Source organism: Ipomoea triloba, chromosome 4 (assembly GCF_003576645.1).
Source record: "Ipomoea triloba cultivar NCNSP0323 chromosome 4, ASM357664v1".
Taxonomy (NCBI): Eukaryota; Viridiplantae; Streptophyta; class Magnoliopsida; order Solanales; family Convolvulaceae; genus Ipomoea; species Ipomoea triloba.
This window is the reverse complement of record NC_044919.1, coordinates 26673604-26694023: the sequence shown is the minus strand read 5'-3', so window position 1 is coordinate 26694023 and position 20420 is coordinate 26673604. Positions and strand designations below refer to the sequence as shown.

The window sequence follows — 20420 nt, the reverse complement described above, 5'->3', positions numbered from 1 at the left end:
GTTTGATCATTGTTGCATGACAACAGGAAATGAAAATCAAATATTTTTTTTTTAAAAAAAGAAGCTAATTAAGCATGCTACCAATTTTTAATGGCTTAACAGACACTTACTGGCTGATTTTTTTATTTTTTTTTTAAAAAATGTTTTGGAATTTCAATGGCTAGACACCCTTTTTCTGGTTATAATCTTTTGCCATCTACCGTTCATTCATATGTTTAATTTTATGTTTTGATTCTTCCATTCTATTGGTTGCATTTTCTTTCTTTTATTTTTTTATGTTTTATGTTTTAAAACTGGTTTGGGGTATATTTGCTTAGAATCTTTTCTTTTTATGATTTCGACTGACTACTCTCTCTCTCTCTTTGTTAGAGGGCGTGCCTCTAAGTGTTTCTGCTTGTTGACCAGGTTAGCCTTCCTTGATTTTATAAGAGTTAATTCCATTTTTGGTCATAGATTTATAAGTGACATTTCACTTTTAGTCCCTTTTTATCAGAACATCCACTTTTAGTCCTAGTATTATTGTGATATGACCAGTTTTGGTCCTCCGTCAACAAAATCGTTGAAATTTCGTTAAATACAATGACATTTAGATCTTTTTTATACAAAGTAGGTTGACCCACTATATTTTTTATGTTTATTATTTTGAAACAATTCATAATTAAAGATCAAAATGCCGTTGTATTTAACGAAATTTAACCTATTTTGATGATAGAGGACCAAAAATGGTTATGCCACAATAATACTAGGACCAAAAGTAGATGTTTTGATAAAAAAGGACTAAAAGTGGATTGTCACCTATAATTCTAGGACCAAAAATGGAATTAACTCATTTATAATGTGTGTTGTGTACCCAATTGATGACGATGACCTTCCTAATGATGACAAGGAATACTTCCTAATGACTCTTCCTTCACGCCTCAGCCCCCGAGCGGCCGGGGAAACCTTCTTCAGACCAAGCTACACTGCACGCGCCCAGACCAATTTGATTTGGCTAGGAATGGATGTGCCCCTTGGAGCGTTTCTAATAAGCGGCGATATCGAAATTAGGGAGTACGCTGCTCGCGTTGCCCCTCCTGCGAATGTGAGCTACTTGGCTGCCATGGACGTGAACTCGTTATATGATCGGTACCTTATGCATATCATGGAGGTTGGTGACACTTTAATTAGGGGGGCTGGTGATTACTTTAATGCCTTAACTATCACGCCTAAGACATTTTTGACCTTATTCTTATAGATGCTATGCTGGCGGGACAAGTTCTCCACGCCCAACATGTGAGTGTTCCATGAGATCCTTGAGGACAACAAATGCCTGAAAGAGCTTCTCCAGGCACGCTAGGAGACCTTAGACACAAAAGAGGGTGAAATTGGTGTGCTGAGGAGGAGTTATGCGGACCTAACAACCTCGTTGAAGTAAGAACAAGGTGATCATGAGAAGACTCGGGCCACTGTTGTTGCCCTGACAAAGTCCCATGCTGCTGTCTTTAGCAAGGCGGAAGAGGCCTACAAGTGTTCCGCTAGGTACAAAGATGATGTGATGAGCTACATGTGCGACATCGAGGCGATTAAATAGTTCCTTGAGACCAAGGAAGGTTGAGAGGTGTTGGAGGACGAAGCTCATGTTGCATTTGAGATTTGGATGTACACAATGCAACAACAAATTTACCCAGTGCTGTTTGAAAATATGACAAGCTTTGATCCAATGGCCATGGGTCTACTTGAATTGGTAGAGGAGAACCCAAATCCTAATGCCAAGAAAGAAGGAGATTATGCTATTGCAACCAATGAAGAGACCACAAATCCCATCCGCGAGCTATCCCCATTGCTAACCTTCTCAGTATCGCCTCCGACATAGGCAGCCTCGGTCTTCCCTTGGAGTAGATTGATGTTGAACAAGTTTCGGTCACAACTTTTTATGTCTTTGAAATTTTAATACTTTGAACAATTTTACTTATGCGAATAAAACAATTCTTATTTAGATTAGTTAAAACTCTAAGTTTCTTTTTTTGGTCGAGGCGCGGCCTCGGCGCACAACATATGTTGTTGTTGGTACCTTTTTTTTTTTTTTTTTTTTTTTTTGTGCTTTGGAAATCTACATCATGATGTTTCACAAAAAAACAAATTTATTCAATAAAATAATCTGGGCGAGCCATGATTATTATCGTAGACAAGCTTGAGTGCTATGTAATATTTTATTAAATGCTCTGAATTCCATACCCTATTGATCATTCGGTCTCCTACCATTCTCAACTTGTATGTGTCTGGCAATTGATTTCTGTAATAATAATGTAGGGCCCCTTTTTTCTTTGTTTTTTTTTTGTTTTTTTTTTGTTTTTTTGTTTTTTTGTTTTTGATTTTTTTGGGTGAACTTTCCTCCATCGAGGGGCTGACTTGCCTCTCCTTCTTAACACATACTCGCCCATTTGGAAGTATCGATGTCGGACCTTTGCATCGTGATAAGACTTAAGTTGTGGACTGTAGTTCTTCATCTTACAGAAGGCCGTTTCTCTCCCTTCATCTAGAAAGTTAAGGTCCACCCTTTACAACGCCTCATTCCGCTCTGACTCGTACTCCTCCATCCTTCTACTCGGTATGATTACTTCGACTGGGGCTCAGGCCTCAAACCCATAATCCAAAGCAAACAGAGTCTCCCCGGTGGCCCTCCTTGGCGTTGAGCAGTAAACCCACATAATACTGTCAAGTTCTTCCACCCATGCTCCGCTAGCTACTTCTAATTTCTTTTTCTTTAAACCATCGAGGATGGTCTTGTTCGTATTTTTCACTTGATTGTTTGCCTGAGGATAGGAGATTGCTACCTAGCTATGTTTGATGCCCCACTGTACAAAAATTTAGAAAATTCCCGTGCATATTAATATATAAACTTTTGTTTACTAATATAATTGATCAGCGCCTATGGCCTAATGGATAAGGCACTTGACTTCTAATCAAGGGATTGTGGGTTCGAGTCCCACTAGGCGTGAAATGAATACATTTTACAATACAATGTTTCCCTTGCGCACACCATTATTCCTAACGTACACCATCGCCACCCATTTAGTCCAAGGCAACACTATCGTCATCCAGAAAGACTAGGCGTGAAATGAATACATTTTACAATACAATGTTTCCCTTGCGCACACCATTATTCCTAACGTAGACACCATCGCCACCCATTTAGTCCAAGGCAACACTATCGTCATCCAGAAAGTTAAGTCCATTTAGTCCAGCAACACTATCGTCATCTAGAAAGTTAAGTTAAGGTCCAGTACTCCATCCTTCTACTCGGTACTTCGAGTACCCATAATCCAAAGCAAACAGAGTCCAAGGCATAGCACACTACCTTCTACTAGAACTTCTACTCGGTACTACCCATAATCCAAAGCAAACAGAGTCCAAGGCATAGCACACTATCTTCTACTAAAACTTCTACTCGGTACTTCGAGTACCCATAATCCAAAGCAAACAGAGTCCAAGGCATACTTCGAGTACCCATAATCCAAAGCTCGGTATGATTACTTCGAGTACCCATAATCCAAAGCATCGGTATGATTACTTTGAGTACCCATAATCCAAAGCAAACAAAGTCCAAGGCATAACACACTATCGTCATCTAGAAAGTTAAGTTAAGGTCATCCAAAGCAAACAGAGTCCTGACTCGTACTCCATTACTTCGACTACCCATAATCCAAAGCAAACAAAGTCTCCCCGGTGGCTTGGCGTTGAGTAGTAAGCCCACAGAATATTGTCAAGTTCTTCCACCCATGCTCCGCCAGCTACTTCTAATTTCTTTTTCTTTAAACCATCGAGGATGGTCTTGTTCGTATTTTTCACTTGATTGTTTGCCTGAGGATAGGAGATCGCTACCTAGCTATGTTTGATGCCCCACTGTACAAAAATTCATAAAATTCCCGTGCATATTAATATATAAACTTTTGTTTACTAACATAATTGATCAGTGCTTATGGGTTAATGGATAAAGCACTTGACTTTTAATCAAGGGATTGTGGGTTTGAATCCCACTAGGCGTGATATTTTTGCTTTCCAACATAATCATTTAGTGCCCATCGTCACCCAGTTAGGCAAAGTGCACACCATCTTTCCTCAGTGCCCATCGTCACCCAGTTAGGCAAAGTGCACACCATCTTTCCTAACGTAGGCACCATCGTCACCGATTTAGTCCAAGGCATAGCACACCATCGTCACCCAGATAAGCCAAGGGATAGCACATCGTCGTGCCCAACATGTATATATAAAATGTTTTCTTTGCTAACATAATCATTCAAGCCCATCGTCACCCAGGCCAAGTCATAGCATACCATCATTCCTAACGTAGATACCATCGCCACCCATTTAGTCCAAGGCATAGCACACTGTCGTCACCAATGTATGCACCATCGTCACCTAGATAGGGCAAGGGATAACACATTGTCGTGCCCAACATGTATATATATGTATATGTATATATATATATATATATGTGTGTGTGTGTGTGTGTGTGTGTGTGTACGTATATATATATATATATATGTGTGTGTGTGTGTGTGTGTGTGTGTGTACGTATATATATATATATATATGTGTGTGTGTGTGTGTGTGTGTGTGTGTGTGTTGAAGTGAAACTAGATGGCATAGTGAGCCCGTAATCCCTTTAGAGTGATGGGCACTACCCCTCCTCGCAGCCCTTGTTGTTGGAAGAACCGTATGTGGATAAAGTCCACCACCCTCCATCTTTGATCTCGACCTGCTTTGTCACCTCTCGTGTTGCGCATTCCACTATAAAGTAAGCCAGACATTGGCCCTTGATGGTTGGCTGCGACTTGAATTCGATGTCAAACTAGATGAAGTGTTTGTATTTCTAAAAAAACTTCATAGTGGCTGGTGCAAGAGCATCTGGATAGGATGTGCCTAAAAATAGTGCGTTAATCTCATTGATGAAGTAACCACCACAAATATACTATTTTCCACCACGGTGTACTAGAGCTCAGCCTCATGTAAGGCTTTGCTCACATAGTAGATAAGATGTTGGGTCCCTCCTTTTTCCTTGACTAGCACGGAGTTAATCGCACCTTGCGACACACCCAAATACGAAGTAAGGTATCGCCCACCTTGGGCTTTGCCAACAAGGGCGGAGATAATGAATACTTCTTTAGTTTCTCAAACGCGACTTAGCAATCTGGGGTCCATTTGAACCCCTTGTTTTTCTTTAAGGTTTGGAATAAGGAGATGGAACACACATCTGATTTAGACAAGAATTTGTCTATAGCAGCCAGTCAACCATTGAGCCTTTGAACTTCTCTGATAGGGTTCCATGTCAAGGACATCCTTTACTTTCTCTAAGTTTGGCTACAAAAGTTTGGGCGGGAAACTGAAATAGGAGGATTTTACTTTTATATATACTAAATATAGATTAAGCTAATAATTATATAAATATTAGTATAATTACAATTAATCATGAGTCATTGGAGTGTTTTTATAATTATAATTATTTTTTTTTATTACACACACACTTAAGGTATAATACTATGAGAACAAAAAAATTTATAATTCCTATTCTTCTGTGTATATATATCTATATCTATATGTATGTATGTATGTATGTATGTATATATATATATATATATATATATATATATATATATATATATATATATAATACTTAAAATATAAGTTTAATTTTACAATATTAGTATAATTACTTAATAATAATTATGGTAATTAAGGAATTAATTACACATATATTAGTATAATTAACTAATAATTGTTATGTGCTTTTCAAAAAAAAAACTAATAATTATTATGTTGATGAAGCTAATAATTATATGGATATTTGTATAATTACAATTAAACATAGGTCGTTAGATTTATTTTTATATTAATTACAACTAATTCATTGAGATATGAGGGAGGATAAAAAAGTAAATGTGATATGGTGAAAAAGAATATACTTAAGGTATAAAAATATAATTGCACATATATTAGTATAACAGCCTAATAATATTATGTTAATTAAACTAAACATGGGTTGTTGGATCTATTTTTATAATAATTAAAATTAAATTATTTCTCCTTTTTCCATATTTATTTTAGTAATAATATAATTACATAAATAATATTACATATCAATTTTTCTAAGATAAATGTGGACAAACGAGTAATATATAATTCTATTAATTAAGTAATATGGAGTATTTTTAACTAATTTTATAATAAAAAAATATACACTTTCAAATATTAGAATTCTATATAATTTTATCTTTAATTTTATTATCTAAATATATAATAAAAAAATTTATTCGTGCATCGCATGGCTAATTTACTAGTTATATTTATTGTTTGTGAGATTATGGCGTGTTAGAATATTTGGAGTGGCTAATGTATAACCTAATATAATGAATCAAAAAAAAAAATTTTTTGAAAGAAATATAATGAATCAAATTTAAATAGCCAAAGTTACACCACTTGGGCGGTTGTGCCAGTTCACAATGATTTAGTCTTGGTCATCAAAAAACCTCTATTGACTAAAATGTTTGGGACAAGACGCCACAGGTTAGGGTCCTGGCTCTATGCCAGGCCAACGTAATAAGGCATCTATGATGGTCAGAAATATTTGTGGGACCAAATTTTTTCATATTAACACTCAATATACATTTACCTTCGCACCATCATCCATATTTTATTTTGTATCATACATATATAAGTATATAAAAGCAAATATATAGAGAGAGAAGTGGCGGGTAGCTCTCCTTCTCCTTGTGGTTCTTTGCTGACTAAGGTCACAGGGCGAGGAGAAAACCTCATTAAAAGAACATGATTATTATTAATTTTTTTAAAGAGCTAACATAAAGGAGGTAACATTGCGAACTCCAAATTGTTAGGTATCCTCACTAATGGATTTTTTTTTTTTTTTTTGCATAAAAAAAATTTAGATAGGATTTTTGCGCTGATAGGGGGTGAGGTTTTTGTGAAATTGTTTTTACTGCAAATCAAAGTTTTTGTGGGCGTAATTCACGTGTTTCACGCACTGCTGCGCCCAACATGGGACATAATAGGGGCCTTTCTTTTCTTTACTTTTATTTTTTTTTTTTTTAAATCATCAGAAATTATTATTTTTTCCTCATTTTCTCTCTCTCCTCTCTCTTAGTTGGGTGATAAAAACTCAAAAAAAAAAAAAAAAAAAAAACTATCACTATTAAACTTGCACTTCTTGTCACAAAGGAGAGAGAAGGTAAGGGGAGAGAAAGGTTGAGGTGGAGATCTAATATCCAAGGATATTGAGGATGCTCTAAACCTCCTGTCGTTCCTCTTTTGGATCAAAATTCAAGATAAACCTTGGACCCCTTGTGTAACTATCTAATCACTATGTTTTTCTTTTATTTGTACAAGTGTATGTATGTTTGATCAAAACAAATCCACACTAAAATCTTCCTAATAAGGTTTGAACTTATAACTAAGAGTTTTGATCTTATTGTTATATACGGAGTATTTTTTATGTGATTAGAGAAACCCGCAATTACTATCCAAAAATGTGCACTAGTAAATCCCAACGTATAACCCTAACCGGTAAAAGATTACAAGGAGGTAAATAAACCTAAATTACCCATAATTGATCAGCTCAAAACAAAAAAGATTGAGATTCGAGCTCGTGACCTTGTGATTACAAGTTTGTATTTTTAGCCCTCTTGGCATCTTAGTGGCTAGTGCTATACTATTTCTATTGGAACTGTTCCTTAAAAAACATCCCAGGCCTACTTTCTTTTTTCTACATGGAAAACATGTATCCCTTAACAAATAGGCTAACCTCTTTTTCAAGGTTTCAACTATGTAAACATTTAATGAATATCACTAGGGAAAAAAAATTGTACAGTAGCAGATATTAATTAATTAAGAAAAGGAAAGCTAAGCTGATTACAATTAAGATGGAGGAGGAGCTGAGGCATGGGTGGATGAACTATGATGTTATGAACAAGGGGGGTTGTTTGTGTTCTGGGATTTCATTGAACTCTTGCACATCCAATATCTCCACCCTGCGGTTAGTCCTTTTCCTTATCTGGATTGCTACATCTTGTGGCACAAATCTTCCACACACACTCACTCTGCTATGCTTCTGCTCTATCAAATGCTTCTCCAACTCTTTTTGTTTTTCATCAACAAAAACACAGCTTGTTAGCAGAAGAGCAAATCAAAAAGACAGCTGGGATATGATATGATATTAAGGAATATATATATATATATATATATATATATATATATATATATATATATATATATATATATNATATATATATATATATATATATATATATATATATATATATATATATATATATATATATTCAGGATCATATCAGAACACTTCCTTAGGTGAGAGAACGTGCAAACAAGCATGAGCGCACACAATCTACTCCCAGACATGTCTGGACGACGGTGGAAACCCTAGAATAGATTGTGTGCATTTATGCTTGTTCGCACGTTATCACCGAAGTGTTCTCATTTGAACACAAGTCTATATACATATTTACCTGGAATACTGAGAAGTGCCTTTCTAACTTTCATCAGACAGCCATTGCAATCAATCTTGATCCTCATCACCATGCAACAGAATATCTGCTTTCATCACTGTTAAACATAGTTCTCCTTTCTTGGGATTGAAGATATATAATTTGTGTAATTTGATTGAAAGGGAAAAGAAAAGAAAAGAAAAAAAAAGAGAAAGTATTTTACCTTCTCTGTCATGGTCAGTCATGAAGGTGGAAGAGGCAATCCAAAATGAATGATTAGTTTGAAATAAGGGAGAGGATGAAGGTAGGGGGGATGATCTTAAAGGGGATGGTTGAAATGTTGAGAATAAGGAATTAAGGATGAAGACTGAAGAGAGATTCTTAAGCATTTGTTTTATTTAAAATAAATATGCTATGCTGAAATTGGAATATTGCATCTGCAGTCTATGTTGATTGTGTGGAATCTGATTCATTCTCAGTTAACTGGAGAAGGGAGATGAAAACTTATGCACACGTGGCCATCCTATTATTCTTGAATTCTTGTTTTTTTTTATCCAAGATTATTTATATATCATGAACATGTGCAGTGTAGGGAAGAAAGCATAACTCTTTTAGTACCAGAAAGCATCAAGTTCCCAAAAGAAAAAAGGGCATCACTTCTTTTTGGTGTCTGATATTTGTAGTTATGCAGATTTGTCGCCTGGGAAATTTAAGCTTGTTTTCTAAGCAGTTTTCCCATCCTTTCTCACTTTCCACAGTGTTATCTTGGAGCATCCTTCATTTATATCTCAAGTTCAACACTATCTAAATGGAAACACTCACCATTAATGCTTCCAAGCATACTACTTATTTCTCCTTTTGGCAATTGGAGTTATAGAAATTTTGTGTTTTTTTAAAAATAAAAAATAAAAACATTCAAGAAGATATAATCAAGAGTAATACTACTTACCAATGTCCCCGCAACCTAATCCTTCACCTGGTGTTAAGATGAATTTACTCATCCAGACTAGGCATAAAGAGATCTCTCAGTTCGAGTTGTAGATGTATTCCTCAATGGATACACTGTTTGAACCTAATCAAAGGCATAGTAAACCACATATCCGAGGTTCAAAGGCATAGTAGAACAAAATATGCACTTTACCACAATGGTCAACCTGTTGGAGGTTTTCATTAGTTTTCAAAAAAGAGCAATACAGATTTAATCTCCCTTAATATCTCTCTTCCTATGGTAGACCTTGCCCCAAAATGCATCACAATATCTCTACTTAACTTTCTCATCCACCTTCTGCATATCATCCTCACACAAACAGCGGGAGACTTACCATCAGACCCCATTATAGCTGAATGAGGGTCATACCTGCAGCCATTAGCCTATGGACCATTTATGCAGGGCACGGTGGCAGGGTGGGGGCATTAGACTCCAGTTTGCCAAGCTATCAATTATAATTCAGCTTAGTTAATTTAGGCTCAAAATTGTTACCCAATGCTTCAGAATTCAACTGCCTATATGTCATTATCCTCCAAGTATTTATATGAAAAGAATAGAAGAATCATATTAATGCAGAACACCACAACATCTGGTAACTGTGTTTGATCACATAAATAAATTCCGTTGACAGATGCTCATTGATGGCTCATACATATCATTTTATTTAATTATTTTTAAAAGAGAATGTATAGATCTTACAATCAAGAGTAATGCCTATTCACCCCTCCAAAATTTTTCCTCATAATTTTCCCTCGTTTCATAGCACTATTTGACTCGATACTTTTCATGAACACCCAATGATTATAAGTCACATATTAGGAGGGAATTTAGGATGGGAAACTTTAAGATGGGTAAAAAGCATTTTCCTATAATCAATACAAAGGTTTTGCCCTTACCATTTTTCTACATTTCAGCACAGACTATATACTAAAGCACACAATGGTACTTTGATTCCTCATTGAAAAGATGCTTTCAAGTTTCAATTTCCATGAGTATTTGGACATCATTTATGACTACCTGGACATAAACAAGCACTAATTTGTTCTACACAAACATAAATAAATGCCAATAAACTGCCATAAATCAAAGACATTAACCATAACATAAGCTAACAAAGTTGGCACTAAAAAAAAACATACTGGAAACATTTACTGTGATGCAAAAATGAGAGTTCAGCTCATGGAAATCTTATATAATGTAAGGCACCTTTGCAACATTGAGAACAATAATACTAGCAGTAGCATGTGGTGATGAATACTAAAAAGAAAAATAGATTCTTTTGAGGTAAACCATTCAACTAAGACACTTACAAATGTTTGTTTTCTATGGATCCAACATTTTCTATACCAAATGTCAATTATAAAACCTCTAACTATCCAATAAACTAAAAAATAAGTTATGCTCTCTGCATACAACCACCATATTTCCAATGTGCAAGTACAGTGCAGTACTGCACTTGAAGAAAAAAAAAATTATGAAATTAATTCATAAAAAGACATCAAATCTAAGTGATCCTTAATATACTCAGTAGTTTGCTAAGGAATTTGGATTTATGTCTGAAATAATGATTAAAGTAAACTTATCCTTACAGTTTTAATTAACCAATCCATCTTGAAACTTTAATGGAGAAAATACCATTGAAAAGGATTTAGCTGGTATTTGATGCTCACATGATGCAGACCGAGTCTCTGCACCATGAGTGTAGCCCCACCAAATTGCCTTCTAAAGCATGTAGTAATTACGAGCTGATTGCTCATTCCTTCTACTTGAAAGGAATTTGGCACTGTATCTGGAACACATAAATATCATAATTTAAGTACTATAGCAAAACTAAGAAGATGAATGAGATTAGAATCAGAGGTCCAAAGCCATAAATCATTTGTGTATCCTTTACCTCAACATGTATAATATAATAACAGCCAATAAGCTGTTACATAATGATGATTATGTAGTGTTGCTGTGGAATCACCCCCTCGTATCTGTCATTGGTAGACATTTTTTCTATCTCTTCTTCAAGGAATATTGACTTCTACTCAAAAGAAACTGAAGAATCTTTTACAGCAATTTATCATAGAGACCTCCTATTTGAAATCAATGATAATGACTATTACAGTATTACCACATATCCACTTTGTTCTAGCTGATCCAAATGTAGCAGGTAGTGAACAGGCTAATGCTACCAGTTTTGCAACAGAACTTGATTATCAATTGATGACTGAATGAGCCACATCCTTCATTGAAACCAAGATATTCCCTATCTGCAATGTGTATCAATTGTCACTATAGTTTCAATCTTCGAAATGAGAAATTTGTTCCTTTTTGAGTTCTACACAATCAATGCCTAATAAGCTTCTTCACTAAATGTTGATTCCTCATTAGCAACATAAGAAGCATCTTTTATTTGCCTAGTCAGTCCTCCCAACAAAGAATAAATTTCACACCTTTGACTGTTTGAGGTGTCTGCAACCATAAAGGAGGAAAATCCAGCTCCCATATCAATCCAAGCACATCCTGGATCCTTCCTCACACCTGAGTCCCTCATTAAGGTCCTCACTTTAGCTAGTTTGTTCCAACAACCAGCAGCAGCATACATGTTTGCTATCAAAACATAGTATCCTGAATTATCTGGCCTCATTTCCAGCAGTTTCTCAGCTGCCCATTCCCCTATCTCGGTATTTCCATGGATTCTACATGCCCCAATCAATGTTGCCCACATTGCAGCTGTTGGCTCAAACGGCATCTTCTTGAGAACTTGTACAGCCTTTTTTAGTAAACCTGACCTCCCAAAGAGATCAGCCATACAGGAAAAATGCTCCAGTTGAGGACTTATACCATAAACACTTTGCATCTGTTCATATAGCTTCTCTCCCTGCATTACAAGACCTGAATGACTACAGGCTGACAAAACAGCAACCATGGTGACATGATCTGGTTTTAACTGGGACCTAATCATGTCCTCAAAAAGTTTAATTGCAGCTTTTCCTTCTCCTTGTATACCATATCCAGCTATTAATGAAGTGTACGTCACTGTATCTTTCTTCCTCATGGAATCAAATAGTTTCTTGGCTACAGAAACTTTTCCTGATCTTGCATACATATCCAGAAGAGCATTCCACAATAACAATTGTTCCTCAAAACCTTCATGCCTTGTAATGTAGCAGTGAAACTCTCTGCCATGTTGCAGATTTGCAACCCGAGCACACAGGGGAAGTATGCTTGCTATTGTCACAAAATTTGGGTCAAAGCCAGAAAACAACATTTCTCTGAAAAGGAATGATGTTTCTTCATATTTATCCCAATGTGAAAAACCAGATATGATTGAGTTCCAGGAAACTATAGTTTTTGTCTCTTTCAACTGAAAGAGAATATATGCCTGTTTTAGACCTTTGCATCTGGCATACATAGTGATTAGAGCATTTGTTACATTATCAAAATTCTCAAAATAATTTCGAATTGCCAAACAGTGAATTTCTTTCCCCAACCTTAACAAACCAGTCTGAGAACATGCTCCTAAACCTATAAGAACAGCCACAGGATCCAACTGAAATCCATAATTTCTCATCCGAGAGAGCAATTCAAAAGTCCCAGTAAAGTTACCTGTTTTTGAGCAACCACCAGCTACAGTATTCCAAGTGATAATATTTAATTCAATACCATTAGCCATCATGTTTTCAAAAAGATCTATGGCTTTACTCCATATACCATTAGAGGCATATCCAGAAATGATTGAGTTCCAAGAAACTGCATCCTTAACTGGCATTTGTTCAAAGATATCATGAGCAACATCCAGTTCCCCGCACTTAGCATACATTGACACTAAAGCATTCTGAACAAATAAGTTTTTCTCTGGTGAACTAGCATCTATAGACTTGTGAACCTCCCTTCCAAAAGCAAGATTTACCTGTTCACCACAAGCCTTGAGAACAGATGGATAAGTGAAATTATCAGGCCAGATTCCCTTACTTACCATTTGCTTATAGGCGGATAGAGCTTCCTCATAGTGCCTATTTTTCACATAAGAAGAAATAAGGAGATTCCAGGGCAAAGGATGCAAAATGTTTGAAGTTTCAGTCACCTTGTGAGCATCAAAAAGTAAATCAAATGTTGTGTAGAAGGTGACTATTTTAGGAACCAACATCCTATGGCGTGCAAGGCCAGAAGTAATGATGTAGGCATGGAGTTGTTTACCCTCACTAAATGACTTGAGGTTAGTACAACATAACAAGAGAGATGATAAGGACTGTAGCACTGTGTCACATGGGGATTGTAAGGGTACATGCAACTGAATAAGACCAAAAGTTCTAACCGCTTTTGCTAAATGGCCTTGACTGACAAAATTTTTCAAGGTCAATAGAAGGCAATCCACCATAGATTCATCATAGGGCATATGAGTCCCTACGATAAGTTCATGAGAACTAGAAATAAGGGACTGAATATTGTTTTGAATGTCTGATACTTTAACACTTTGTTTCCACTTCTTGGGTATGAATTTTTCAACTTGTAACAGAGAAAAGTTTTTGGGTAGCAAATATTTAACTGCAAAGGGCATAAAATGTAGATGATGAGGCTACCAGAACAATTAAAGGGTGCTGACTGCATGACTGCACCCACATTCGCAACATCCCGAACAAATAACACTTACAACAGTTCAATCCCTTTTCCAACTGCACCCTGCAGCACATTGACAATGCAACCAGAAAAGGAAAAGGTAAGACCCAACAAATTATATATTAAATCAAAAACAAAAAAATAATAATAATTAATCAATTTTTTTTAAAAAAATCATTAAGATCCAGCCTGATTTGGATTTGTTTCCCCCATGTTGGTTTATTCCTTTCTTGGCAACATGTTAGAAAAAAAAAAAAAGATTTGCATTTTACAATTTGAAAAAAAATTCATAGAAAAATAGAAGAAGAAGGAATACAGGAATATACTTATATTCAGTTGTGTCCTCCAATAAAACCAAGGCATACTCATCAATCTCACGGCTCCCGCACATCGATCCTTATCAGTATTATTGAACTACTATTTAGTTTCAAAATGAATTCCATAAAAAAATCTTTAAAACTTCTGCTAGAACCTAAACTTTAATTGATATAATTAAAAAAAAAAACACTATTGGGCAAAACCGAGCACAGCTATGGAGGATTATGACTCTAGAATGTTATTTCAAAATTTAAACTTGCTTCAGGAATCAAATACGAATTATTGAGGCTCTCCATAATCATTATGTTCATACCAAAGTCCATTTTGAGAAATAAATTAAAGAGCTAGACTTTCAACATCAAAACAAAAATCCAATTTACCTTGGCGGTTGGGCGTTTCCATGGAAGTCGCAGAGAACAGTCCGGCCCCGCTGGCCCACCCCGCCAGTGTAATAGGCGCCGCCAGTGGGGAGCAAACTAAGGAAAGAGGGAAAACGAAAACAAAAGGGAGGTGGGAGTTGTTTTGAGGCCATTGAGGGTTTTAGGGGTTTTGACTATAAAATCATTTGGTTGACTTGCAAGGGAGGAAAATGAACAGTAGTGAATTTTGCCATTCAATTAACTATAATTCACCGTGCGATGCACGGACTAAATACTAGTAATGCTGTTGATAGAGAATATAATCGGGGTATATCGTCTTACGATTACTATATATATGCCTAATGTATTGTACGGTTATTAGCCCTATAAAAGAAACTCTACTACTTTAGTCCTTCATGATAAGGGCTTTTTTCCTCTCTTCACTCTCTCTCTAAACAACACCCAAGAGACCATGCTCCCAGCTCTCTCTAGTCTATGCTTTATTGAAGAGTAATAAAGATATGAGATTTTTTGGCCTAAATTCTCCTATTTACTTCATACTTTACATATGTTGTTATACACTTGAATGTATGGATGAATTTAGTTCTATCAATTGTTTTAAAACTTCGGAGGGTAATTAAAATATTTTTAATTAAAAATTGAAAAATTGAAAAGAATTATATTAATATAAGTTGTATAATTGAATTAATAAAAATTAGAGATCTACATGCAAGAAAATTAATAAACAATTACCCATTTTGTTCAAATTGAAATGCAAATAATTAAAAAGTTACAAATTATTAAAAATCTCATGGTACGCAACATTGGTTGTTGATGTACAAATTGAACTTGATTTAGTTACAATTAATATTTTCAGACCATCTGGATTGTTAATTCGAGAAGCAGCAACATATAACTGACCATGTACAGGCACCGGTTTCTTTAGTAGCAATCTCACATGCGATAGCACTTGACCTTGACTTTTATTAATGGCCATTGCATATGATAGCATCAATGGGAACTGTCTCCTTTGAAATTTGAATGGAAGCCTTGGATAAGATGGTGTCATAGACATGTGAGGAATCAAGACTTTTGTTCCTTCATTAGCACCATACATGATCTTTGCTTCAATAACTCGGTCTGCTAACTTGGTGATTACCAATCTAGTCTCATTGCATAGTCCAAGTGAATGGTCTATATTTCTTAACAACATGATTAGTGAACTAATTTTCAAAGTTAATGAATGATTTGGTACACCTAAAGCTCTAATGTCGTTAAAGAACTCTGGTGTGTACATCATCAAGTATTCCATTGTTTGAATCAGCTTTGCAAACTGTGTCGCAACTAAAGTATGTCCTACTTTCAGAAGTATGCAACGCACTCATAAATTCATTTACAGAGTTCACAACATCTAGCATTGGTGCTAGTATGGCACGACATTGAAGATAACTTGGGTCAAAATTCCCATTTAAAAACATAGGAAATGTACTTTTCACAATTGTAGCAATATGGTCACCAGTGGATGTTAGTAGCATGTGACTTGGAATCTCAAATTCCACATATCCATCATTCAATCCACCAATCTTGTCATCACCGATAGAAGCAATCCAATTAGAAAAATCCTCCAATGCTCTTATGTCAACTTCGGCTTCAACACTATTTAAACGGAGATTCTTGGTCAATCTCAACACTTTGCAATTGTTCCAAAGATAAGAAGAATTTATGGTTGATGCTACAATATCTTGCCTAGTACCTTTAGGGATCACTGGTAATATTTGATGGAAATCTCCACCTAGGACAACTGTTTTGCTACCAAATGTTTTTGATCCACTGTAGGGATTTACAAAGCGCAATAAATCTCTCATGGTTCGATCAAGCGCTTCAAAGCAATGTTTGTGCATCATGGGAGCTTCATCCCAAATGATTAAACTGGTCTTGACAACCAATTCGGCTAGATGGCTTCCTTGTTTAATGTTACACGTAGAATCTTCATTTATTGATATTGGTATTGCGAATCTCGAGTGTGCAGTTTGTCCACTTGGTAATAGCAAATAAGATATACCACTCGATGTAACATTTAACACAATTTCACCTTTGGTTCGCAAGGTAACAACGCCCTCCATAAAAATCTTTTTCTAGTTCCACCATAACCGTAAACAAAGAATAAAGTCAATAAACAATTGTTCCTTGCTGACACGTCTTGTATAACTATATCATAAACAACCCTTGGCTCATATGTTAATGTTAAACTTAGAGTCTTGGACTCTTGAAGTAATTGTTGACGATCATAGGATAACTCCTCAAAAAGCAATTTGTTATCAACCAATCTGGAATTATCCAAACTTGGAACTGGCATTGGATGGAAGTCTTTTAAAGACTTGTTTTGTACATTCAAAATTTTCTCCAGCTCAATCAATGCGAAATTCTTCTTCTCTTCGTCTGTTAGCACCAAATCTGTCGAATTGAAAATAATTATAGTTCAAATTAATTAAAATATACATCTAGATTATAATTTAGCTTTGAAAACGAGATATGTTAATTAAAACCTTGTTGTTGTAATATTCTTCTTTGATTGTATTGGGCATCCTCAGACAAATGCTACCAAACCTCATTCCAAACATTTTCAGGCCTAATCATACAATTTGATGTTAATAAAATGACAAAGAACTTTCTAATTGAATGAGCAGTTGACCAATAGCTAGCCTCATTTATAGAATCAATGTACTCTTTATCATCATCTAATAAATCATGTGCATAACATGCATCTCTAAAGGTCATGTACTCAATACTATTACATGTCCTAATGTTTTTAAAACTTGTAGGACCACGAACTATGTTCAACAGACACCTTAAATAATATATTTCACCACATGCTGGTGGAACATAGAAGATGCAATCAATAGAGAATCCCTTTTGTTTTAGATGCCACTCACGAACATTTTTTTCCAAACAAATTTTGTTGGCATCTCAATGTAAGTTAGCAACCTTGCTTCTGAGTATTTTTGGTTTGCTATAAACCATCCATTAAACATGATTTGTCCAACTGTCTCCCTATTTAGAACATGATCAATACTATCATCATCTTGGAAAACAATTGATTAACAATCAGGCAGAATCTCTCAACTGGCGGAGTTCTGTACTGCACTTCAAAGCTGAATAAGCGCCATGTAGCCTCACAGGCAGAGACGATGTACTGGCAATCATAATACATGTTTATCTCATCTACAACTTCATTACCGTTATCATCTTGTGTGGTCTTGTAAAATTCAGCCGTTATACGGTCATTACCTTTGTTCACATACTTGAAAAGGTATTTGATTGACCGTGATTGGTTACACCATTCTACATTTATGTGCTACAATTTTTTATTTTTTTACTAAGCAACAAATGTAATCAAATTAGAACTTTTGAGATGCGAAATAACTTGAGATTTTTAGTATGTAAAAATTCTTTTGTATGTAGTAGTTTAGTCAAATATTCTTTTGGTGAATTTCTCATAAAAGCAACATGAGAAATTTGACATCATTTTGTATCTCAAAAGTTTTAATTTGATTACATTTGTTGCTTAGTAAAAAAATCAAAACTTGTAGTGTGTTTCATACCCCTAAATATAATGATCATGTGTTTCTTTGTTTGTGCTAAGTCTTAATTTTGTTATACGAGAGTCAGTTTCCTAACAAGTTATTTAAAAGTTGTTGAAATGCTTTTAAAATTGAAGAATCTTGAAAATAATTAGGCTAAGAAGTGAAAAATAATGTTGTAAAAGTGGTTTTAATATAAGAAGAAGAATAAAATGTGAATTTCCTATTTTACCCCTCAAATTTTAAATATTTTTTAATTTTTTCGTCAAATTTAACGGTCAAGGACTAAACTCGCCACTTCGTGAATAACTGAGGGACTAAACTCGAATACGACCATAACTCAGGGACTGAGTCGTCACTACCCCTATAACTCAGTCACTCATGGATTAAAGATGCCATTTTCCCTTAATAATATTATAAATTATTTTATTAAATTATGTCATTTAATAATTAATAATTAAAGAGCACGCCAGAGGTGAAGATACATAACTTTTATATTTGAATTAACAATATTATAAGTTATTTTATTAAATTATTAATTAAAGAAAACAGAATATTTTGCTGATAATACAAGAATGCATACGCCACAAATATAAAAGAATACATATTACTTTCTATATTTCTGCGCCACAAATAATACATACTCTATATACTGAAAACGGTAAAGCCAATATTTCTTTCTATATTTTTGCCGACTGCCGACTTTTCCTTTCTCGATTGTCCACTCCATTGATTTCATCCCCAAAGTCAGCTACGTCTCTATTCCCAATAGTAATTTGTTGGTTGGGATTTCCCTTCGATAAATAAGTAAATAACTCATGTTTGGAACAAACGTTTTATATCTTAAGTTATAAATTAAAGGCTAGTGGGCATTATAGTCTGTAATTTTTATATCTTAAGTTATAAATTAAAGGCTAGTGGGCATTATAGTCTGTAATTTGTATGGGCATGAACAATCTATCTATACTATATATAAAAGCAATATTCTCCTCTAAAGTTTTCCCGCCCAAATATAGGGGTATTTTAGTAGTATGGTAATTATTATTATTATGATAGAATAATATTAATTATTGATTGTAATTATTATTATTATGATAGAGCTTAGCCAACATAGAGATTCCTTTTATTTGATTATAATTTTTTTTTGAAGGTAAACGTAGCTATTCCATTAATTCATATCATAAAACATTTACATCAATGATCAATAAAATAGTAAACTATTCCTTACAATCAGACATAGAAACAACTTTTCTAACTATGCTATAGAAAACTTGAATCGCAGACTGTTTCATAATTATGAAGCTATGTTCCTTCAGGGAGCTTAAAGCTTCATCAAAGATAATCTGGGTCTTCGTCATCATTCTTTTTTGCTCGTCCAGGATAAGATCAACACTTGTCGAAACCAAACTAAACGATTTATGCTAATGAAAATGAAAAGCTCGTGAAAGTAACGAGAGTAAAAATGCTCGTGAAACTAACGAGAGGAAAACACAATAATAGAGAAAATAAAAAGTAGGTAAAGTCAAAGTAGGGTTGGGAGTTCAAGACTACCAACACAAACCCCAATACCTACCTACTATTATTTTATTCAAAGGGAGAGAAAACGGGAGAAGAAGATCGGTGGCGGTGGTCGGAGGCGGACGGAGCTGCGACGGTGGTCGGGGCGGAAGAAGAACGAGAGCAAACATAGAAGGTGACCAAAACCGCCGGCTCAAAGCTCCATTAGAGCTCCGGCCGGAGGCCGGCGGTGGAAGCCAGAGTTGAGCAGCAGAGAAAGACGTTTGGTTTTAGAGAGAAAAAGGAGGCCGCATTAGGGTTTTCTCGATTATAATTTATTTTTGTTATTTAAAATAGTATCAATTAGCCATGCTCTTCCTTCTAATTTTTGTTTAGACTTTTCCTAATATAAATTTTAAGTAATCAATTTCAACACTAATACACAAATCTTATAATTTCAAATATATGTACATTTTCAAATATTAGAATTGTTTATAGTTTCATCATCAATATATATATATATATATATATATATATATATATATATATATATATATATATATATATATATATA

At 35.0% G+C, this 20420-nt stretch overlaps 2 protein-coding genes and 1 non-coding gene across 9 annotated transcripts; 1 reads left to right on the top strand and 2 right to left on the bottom strand.

The window, feature by feature from the left end:
• Window positions 1-2904: 2904 nt before the first annotated feature.
• Window positions 2905-2977, top strand: TRNAR-UCU. The gene has a single exon. It is a non-coding gene; the product is annotated as a tRNA-Arg (tRNA).
• A 4623-nt stretch (window positions 2978-7600) lies between these two features.
• Window positions 7601-14829, bottom strand: LOC116016693 (pentatricopeptide repeat-containing protein At1g71490). Of its 7 annotated transcripts, none has more exons than XM_031257065.1 (5): window positions 14790-14829; window positions 11378-14154; window positions 8719-11272; window positions 8517-8613; window positions 7601-8127 (listed from the first exon to the last, which is right to left on the bottom strand). In XM_031257065.1, the coding sequence occupies exon 2, from the start codon at window positions 14030-14032 to the stop codon at window positions 11825-11827; it is 2208 nt and encodes a 735-aa protein (XP_031112925.1). In that variant the 5' UTR covers window positions 14033-14154; window positions 14790-14829; the 3' UTR covers window positions 7601-8127; window positions 8517-8613; window positions 8719-11272; window positions 11378-11824. The 7 variants fall into 7 exon arrangements, with proteins under 7 accessions (XP_031112925.1, XP_031112923.1, XP_031112921.1 ...); XM_031257063.1 differs by having other exon boundaries at window positions 8517-8601; XM_031257061.1 differs by having other exon boundaries at window positions 8517-9928; window positions 11119-11272.
• Window positions 14830-16042: 1213 nt separating this feature from the next.
• Window positions 16043-17972, bottom strand: LOC116016083. The gene is made up of 3 exons (XM_031256247.1): window positions 17909-17972; window positions 16993-17222; window positions 16043-16903 (listed from the first exon to the last, which is right to left on the bottom strand). The coding sequence occupies exons 1-3, from the start codon at window positions 17970-17972 to the stop codon at window positions 16043-16045; spliced, it is 1155 nt and encodes a 384-aa protein (XP_031112107.1).
• Between the last annotated feature and the right edge of the window lie 2448 nt (window positions 17973-20420).

Coding starts and splice junctions, on each gene's coding strand:
- LOC116016693 (XM_031257059.1), bottom strand. CDS start 14,032: ATGCCCTTTGCAGTTAAATATTTGCTACCCAAAAACTTTTCTCTGTTA.
- LOC116016083 (XM_031256247.1), bottom strand. CDS start 17,972: ATGATTGCCAGTACATCGTCTCTGCCTGTGAGGCTACATGGCGCTTAT. Junction 17,223..17,908: donor TTATTCAGCTTTGAAGTGCA/GTACAGAACTCC, acceptor TCAATTCGACAG/ATTTGGTGCTAACAGACGAA. Junction 16,904..16,992: donor CATTAACATATGAGCCAAGG/GTTGTTTATGAT, acceptor TGGTGGAACTAG/AAAAAGATTTTTATGGAGGG.